We start from the raw sequence: 8,037 nt of genomic DNA, 5'->3' as shown, positions 1-8,037 counted from the left end.
TGCTCTGGACCAGGGAAGACATCGCCGCAGGCGAGGATGGTGGCGGCGCCGGCCGACGGTGAGGGAAAGTCCGAGGTTTGTATCAGGGTGAGTTTTCTTTTCTCTTTTTTTTCGAAGGAAGTTTTTTTGGGGGGGATTTTTTTGAGGGAAGTGAGGTTTCTTTTCATGAGGAAAGCTGATGAGTGTGAGAGGGGCCGGCGGCGTGTTGGGCCGGCCTGTTTGTTTATTTAGACGGAACAAGTCCCACGAATTCTAATTCTAATGAAAGAAAAATACGAATCCTCAAAGAAAAGAAAAAACGCTCATCCCACGAACCCTGTATACCTAAGAGACTCAACTCCCACTATAGGAATTATCTCAACATGCAAACTATCCATGTCATCACACGTGCCATATCAGCATTTCAGTTACACATTTCCAGTTTTTATGTTGCTCACGTCCGCACGGTGCATTAGCCTCGCGAGAGATATTTATCGCATTAAGCGATGCTATACCAATGATCGATCCCTGGTCGCGTATCAACAAAGGAAGGGCACTAGCCACCGCGCCACAAAGACGCGATCCACTTGAAGATTTTGAAAACTTATTCAACATTTTTTTAAATACTTGTTCAACATTTTAATACTTATTCAATATTTTTCAAACACACATTCAACATTTTTTTAATACTTATTCAACATTTTTTAAATACTTGTTCATCATTTTTCATACTTATTAAAAAATCCAAATATTTTTCAACATTTTTAAATACTCATTCAACATTTTTCAACAATTATTCAACTTTTTTTAATACTTGTTCAACATTTTTTAAAATGTGTTTTGAAGAGTAAATATTTTTGAGTATAAAGAAAAGTACGAAAATAAATCAAAAAACGAGAACAGAAAACTGAAAAAAAAATAAAACAGGCAGTGGCTCCCGTGCGGCTGGGCCGGCCCGTTTGGGTCCGCCAGACGCGAGCGCTCCCCTGTCTCGCGTCAAGCGAGAAATAGGGGTTGTCTGATAAGACCTCTTGCGTCTCCTCTATAGGAATCCTACATAAATTTTCCACTTGGGCTGACCCAGCCAACGTCGTATGTCTTCTTGATTGGGCCCTTTGTTTGTTCGTGTTATTATTAGTTGTTTCTTGATTGGGTTCATTGTTTGTGCGAAATCACCAATTAAGGAGTACTCCTTGCAAAGATAACTCCCACCTCTTGAGGTTATGACAAGTGGCGCGCTATGTGTGCACCACTTGTTGCAACCTGGGAGTTTTCCCTTTTTTCATAGATCCCGTTTATTCAAAACGTTTTTATCTCTTAAGCCGTGCGTCCAAATCTTGAACCGTTTTCACCGTTGGATTCCTCGCGTCGAGATCTTCTAAACAAGATCCCATGTTGATAGGTTTTGACGAACCTTTTTTCACAAAAAAAAGATAAAAAACCAAATTGGAAGGGCACAGGTTTTTCCCTTTCCGAAAGAGGCATGGTCGTGCCTCCGGCGAAAGCACAACCGTGCCTCTCGCAGAAAAAAAAACACAGAAAACACATTTTTTTTTCATTTCCAAGAGGCACGGCCGCGCCTCTCGCGAAAGCAAAAACCATGCCACAAAAGAAATAAAATAGAAAACGCGTTTTTTTCGTTTCCGAGAGGCACGGTTGTGCCTCTCGCGAAAGCAAAACCGTGCCTCTCGCCGAAGAAAAAACAGAAAACACATTTTTTTTTTGATTTGCGAGAGGCACGGCCATGCCTGTCGCGAAAGCAAAGCCGTGCCTCTCGCGGAAGAAGAAAAAACAGAAAAATGTTTTTTTTTCGTTTCCGAGAGGCACGGCCGTGCCTCATGCGAAAACGAAACCATGCCTCTCACGGAAGCAAAACCGTGCCTTTCGCGAAAGCAAAAAAGGGGTTTTTTGTTAAAAAAAAATTGTCCAAAAGTTAAGGAAGACCGGTGGAAAACCGAAAAGTAAAAAAAAGGAACAAAACCGTTTAAAAAACCAAAAACGCATGCGCAAAAATAAAAAATAAAATTCGGAGGGAGCGCCCAGAACGCGACACATGACGGCGATTGTTGCGAGGTTTCCGAAGGAGCGCTCGTTAACTAGTGCTCCCTTGTTTGTGGACCTCCTATATGTCGTGTGGGGCGTTGGGAGGGGGAACTCCGATGCGATGCATTTTGTATCATACTACAGCTCGACGCATAGGGTTGATGCACGACTGGGCCGGCCCACTAACCCGCTCGTTGTTTCCTTTCCTTTCGCACGACACAAAACAACATGAAAATTAACAGCGAGTACCAGGAATATATCCCACGACGACACACACCAACCGCAAGCCATTAGCCACTCGACAACAAACCTCCAACTAAACATAAAGGTGCAGAAATATATAAGAACAGACATAGCGTTCAGATTTGGAAAACATTTTGAAAACATTTCTTGAAAATTGTGAGCAATGATAAATGCCACATTTTTTGTATTCCATTTTTTTGGAAAACTGAAAATGTTTTGTAATTCTGAGTCAAAATGAAACACAAACGAAATTTGTAAACCACAAACAGATACAAAAAAAGCCAACAATCTTCAAAACTGTTTTCGAAAAATGAACAAAATACGAAAAACACAAACTTTTTTTAGATCACGAACAGTTTTTGTTTTTTAAAAAATGGAAAAGGGGAACATTTTTAAAATTAAGCACCAAAAAAGTTCCCAATACTTTTTTTGAGAGAAACAATTTTCTGAGATCTCGAACAGTTTTTTGTTTTTTTTGTTTCTTTTACTGGTTTGTCTGTTTTTTCCGCTTTCTGTTTCTTTTTCCCTTTTTCAACGTTATTTTATCTTTTTTTAACTAAGTTTATGCTCGAAAATTGTTCTTAAATTTAGACAAATGTTCTTGCCTTCAAAAAATGCTTGAAACTTCAAAAATGGTCGTTTTTCAAAAATTGTTCATAAATTCACAAAATGTTGTAATTTTCAAAAAACGATCTTGTTTTTTATAAAATTGTTGTGAATGCTTTTGTTCAAATTTTTCAAAACTTTTCAAAAAATGTTCGGGTGTTACATTGCCAACATTTTTATAGCACCCGAACATTTTTCAAAAATTACGTACGCGCAAAAACTTGGCCGGACCATAGCGTTTGCTGCTCAGTCGCTCGCCTGTGTGAAGCGCCTGCAGTTTGACGCAGAGAGCATCAAATACGATATTCAGCTGGGAGGAGCGGTAGCGCGCACCCATTGCTCCCCAAGCGCCCATATGGGCCGGCCATGTCCGAGGGCCTTATTCTTTTTTCAGTTCGGGTGGTGCGTTTTCTATTTAAATAGTTCGTGATTAAAAAAGATCCAAAATTAAAAACATGCACATTTTGAACAAAAAAAGAGGAATCATGAAAATATTCATGAATTCCAAAAATGTTCACGGTTTCTGAAACATGTTCATTAATTTGAAATGTGTTCATCAAATATAAAAAATGTCCTTAGTTTCAAAAACAATTCACGGTTGAAGGATTGTTCATGAATTTGAAAATGTTCATTATTTCGAAAAAACTGTTCATGATTTCCAAAATGTGTTCAAAAATTAAAAAAATCATCATACTAGAAAATGTTCATAGTTTCAAAAAATGTTCAAGATATGAGAAAAAAAACTTTTGCAAATATAAAAAATTTCACGGTTGAAGGAATGTTCAGGAATTTGAATATTTCAGTATTTCCAATTTTTTTCATGATTTTTTAAAAAAATCATGATATTCAGAACATGTTCATGATTACGACAAATTCTTATGAATATTTTTTTCATCAAATTAAAAAATGTTCATCGTTTCAAAAATGTTCACGATTTCAGAAAAACTATTGCAAAATTAAAAAATGTACACGGTTGAAGGAATGTTCAGTAATTTGATTTTTTCACTATTTTGATTTTTTTTCATGAATTTCAAAATATGTTCACGATATTCAGAAAATGTTCATGAATTAGAAAAATGCTTATGAATTTTTATAAAATAGTTTGACAATTTTAAAAATGTTCCTCATTTTGGAAAGTGTTCATGATTTCAAAAAATGTTCACAATTTTGAAACGTGTTCACGAAATTTAATAGATTTTCGCGAATTGAGAAAATGAAAATGGAAAAAAGGAAAACGAAACAAATAGAAAAAGGATCATGAAAGAAAAAAGAAAGAAATACTAGGGAGCCTCGTGCCCCAAATGGGCCGGCCCAAAAGGCGCGCAGGAAACTGGGGGGTGCGCGCTATGGCGCTTGGGGCGCCATCTTCGCCATATAGGATCCGACGTTGTTTGTTGGTTATAGCTGGCTTATTTAGGCCTCTCCAATGCTCCACCATATACAGATGCTAAACCCGCCATATAGGCATAAAATCTGATGTGGCAAGTTAATTTAGAAGAGGGAGACTAGTTTGGTGACCCCAGGAAGAAATGGTGCTAGGCACGTGTACCTAGGTGGAAAGACAATTTTGAGTCTATAGCTAATTAAATGAAGCAAGCTTAGCAACAACAAACTAAGCACCTATGCATTGGAGACTTGAGTTGCTAAGCCATTTAATGCACTTAGCACCTCATCTAAAGACCTTTGCATTGGAAGAGGTCTTAGATGCTCAAAGCCCATGAGTTTGTGACCTATTGGGCCACTGAACCTAGAAGAAAAGGGAAGCTAGCCCATGGGACTTTTATCGCATTGCGTACCTCACATTTCATCGGGCAGCGCTATTTCTCGTGTTCAGCGAGTTGTGCGTTCGGACTCGCTGAAGCCAGCGAGCATATGGGCCGGCCCACGTGCGCAGGTAAGCTACTGCTGTTTCCTGTTTCTTTTTCGCATATTTTTTTATTTTTTATTTCCTTCTTACATTTTTTTACTTTAAAATATTCTAAATACTTATATTACAAAAACACTCTCCCAAAAACACATTTGGAAAATTGTTGAATAGGGATTTAAAAATGTCGAACAAGAATTTGAAAAATGTTGAACAAGTTTCTAAAAATGTTGAATAAGTATTAAAAATGTTGAACACGTATTTGAATTTTTTTGAATAAGTACTAAAAATGTTGAAAGGGTATATGAAAAATGTTGAACAAGTATTTAAAAATGTTAAACGAGTATTTGGAATATGTTGAAGAAGTATTTGAGAAATGTAGAATAAGTATTTGAAAAGATGTTGAACAAAGTATTTGAAAAAATGTTGATCACGTATAAAAACAATGTTGAATAAGTATTTGAAAATGTAGAACAAGTATTTGAAAAATGTTGAACAAATTATTTGAAAAAATGTTGAACAATTATTTGAAAAAAATGTTGATCATGTATATGAAAAATGTTGAACAAGTATTTGAGGAATGTTGAACAAATATTTAAAAAAATGTTGATCATTTATAAAAGAATGTAGAATGAAAAACGAAAATATACAAAGAAGAAACGAAAACAATGGAAAAATCGGAGAAGAAAAAACAAATAAAAGAAAAGAAAAAAAAAACAAAGAAAAAACGGAGAAACCTGGCTCCGGTCACCTCTAGTAGGCCGCAATCCTAGTTCTAACCAGTTACTCAATTGGGTGAAGTTGTTAGCTCCACCTGTACCAACCTCGCGACCAGGGTTCGAATCCTGGTGTGCGTTCCTTTTGTTTCCCCATTTCAGTCAGGGCGCGCTAAAATGGGCCGGTCCAATACTGTTTATCTCGACGCGATAGCATCCTGTGGACTCGCTGAAGGCGAGAGATAGTCGCCGCGCAGTTCATCTTCCCTGGTTGGAGTCTTAATCGTCACCGCTTTCTTTCGCTGTTGTGGCCAACGCTCTTTTAAAAAAAAACTTCCGGCTTATTCATCTTTTTTTGAGGGAAATGCCGTCATGGCGGTTTATATTTCATGTGAGAATAAAGATACGTCGTTTGTTAAAACATCCACTAAGAAACCCGGGGGCTCGATTTCCAAACAATTGTTCGAGACACCTCCGAGTTCTTAGCTAGCAGATCCGCCGCCATATTGGCTTTCCGAGGGCAATGGCTAAAAACTATAGAGATAAAATTGCTAGATAAGAAAGTGCATTCTTCATATATTGCCGCTGCTGTTCCTAATGAATTCCCGCCACTCAGCATGATCTCGATTACCTCCAGACAGTCCGCTTCAACATAGATTTTGTTGCAACCAACTTCATTCGCTAGTAGGAGGCCATCTCGTAGTCCTCTAGCCTCTGTCGTCGCTGCGTCTTCCACAAAGGGTATATCACTGCAGGAAGCAGCGACAAAGAAACCGGCCTCATCACGCAGCACTGCTTCCGTACCCCCTGTACCAGTGTCCTGATCAAAAGCTGCATCGACATTAAGTTTGATGACGTCCTCAGGCGGCTTGGACCAGCCATGTCTTTTAATTTTAGTTTGCTTCAACCTTGCACGTGAAAAGTTCTGCGCTAAAGTTGATATAGCTTGGGCCGACCTTGCTGACTCATAGATGTTCTCACCGTGTGTGTATTTGCGCCGTTCCCACCATACATACCAGATTGTTGTAGCCACTAGATCATTGCGCTGGACATCAGCCACCAGTGGACATATGGTACTTTTGGATAGTAGGAGATCGGCCAGCGCCGAACCTCCATCTCTCTCTATTGTGCAGATTTCATTCACCAGCTCCTGTAGTCCAAGAATTCGCCAAATTTCCTGCACCCCCGGGCACAGAAACATAGCATGCCTAATGCTTTCACAGTCCGAACTACAAAGGGGATGCTTTCACAGTCCGAACTACAAAGGGGACACTAGGAATTTGTAGTCATATGTCTGTTCGCTAAAACACCACGCCAAGGATAGCTCCAACAAAGTCCTCCAAACATGGATTTTGATTTTTGATGGCACATGCAATTTCCAAATGGTACGCCAGACTGGACTAGTACTTATTCATCTTTAATAATGATAGTACAACAAACACTAGAAATAATAAAAATTACATGCAGATCCATAGACCATCTAGTGACAACTAAAAGCACTGAATCGAGCCGAAGGCGCGCTGCTGTCATCACCCCTCCCTCGCCGAAGCCGCGCAAATATTTTTGTAGGCAGTCGAAAAGTCGTCGTGCTAAGCCCCATAGAATAAACGCACCAGAAAAACATATGTCGTTGATGAAGAGTGTTGATTAGAAGGATCCAATATGAAGACACAAGAACATGGACGAACGACGAACAGATTCGAACAAATCCATCAAAGACAGATATGCCGGAGACACACCTTCACACGCCCACCGCCGATGCTAGACGCATCAACGAAACAGGGTCTAGGCGGGGAGAAATTAATTCCATCTACAGGGAGCCGCCGCCATCTCGCCTTTCTGAGTAGGACACAAACCGTAACAAAACTCGAAACAAATCTAAAACTAAGCCCTCCCACCGGCAATGGCCGGGACTCACTCTGCCCCATGGCCCTAAGGCCACCGGAGACGGGATAGACCGGCGCTGGTGCCGGCGGGAGGCAGAAGAACCCTAGCTTTTATTGAGGGCCAACAGCTCTAGTGAGATTAGTCAGCCATGGCACTTGATTGACGCTCTCTCGAGGAGGAATGCAGCCACAAATACTCTAGAAACAACAACATTTGTCACCCTTCATCACCTCAATTATATTCGAGTTTCTTCCACCTCGCTTCGTCCCTGTTCCCGATTTTCTCCTTTGGCTCCATGGCCACATCCTATAAGACGCTCTTTGCGAACGAAGCAACAGAGAAATCACTCTATCTGTCCTCTTTAACGGTCGTTTTCAGGTCAAAGGACGGAGGGCACATCATCATAAACGCCAGGAGACCTCTGGTTTGTACTACATCTTCCTTTTGAATCTTATATACACTCAATTCATCCTCCCGTAGTGTTGCTTCCATATCAAGTGGGATTGGGTATAAGATGACATATCACACGACTGATAAGCGATTTTCCTTGGCTATCTGGTTGACGTGACAATTCTTGGCTATGCTATGCATGGAAAGTTTCTTGCTTGCCCAGTTGTTTGTGTCGTATGCATTGTGATTGATTGATTTTCTTCTTGGTTGGATCCTGCATATGTACAGACATCAAGGCTATTATTGTTA

The 8,037-nt window shown here is 39.8% G+C and overlaps 1 protein-coding gene across 1 annotated transcript in view; it reads right to left on the bottom strand.

Annotated features, from left to right (window-relative positions):
* Positions 1–77, bottom strand: part of LOC123169946 (mediator of RNA polymerase II transcription subunit 11) — a gene marked incomplete in the record, with an annotated part of 1,675 nt that extends 1,598 nt beyond the window's left edge. Inside the window, 1 exon segment of the mRNA XM_044587797.1 lies at positions 1–77. Within this exon segment, the coding sequence (XP_044443732.1) occupies positions 1–22 (22 nt within the window).
* Positions 78–8,037: the final 7,960 nt, after the last annotated feature.

This window comes from Triticum aestivum, chromosome 7D, assembly GCF_018294505.1.
Source record: "Triticum aestivum cultivar Chinese Spring chromosome 7D, IWGSC CS RefSeq v2.1, whole genome shotgun sequence".
Lineage (NCBI taxonomy): Eukaryota > Viridiplantae > Streptophyta > Magnoliopsida > Poales > Poaceae > Triticum > Triticum aestivum.
Note: the sequence above shows the minus strand (reverse complement) of the source record. Positions and strands in the feature narration are given on the sequence as shown.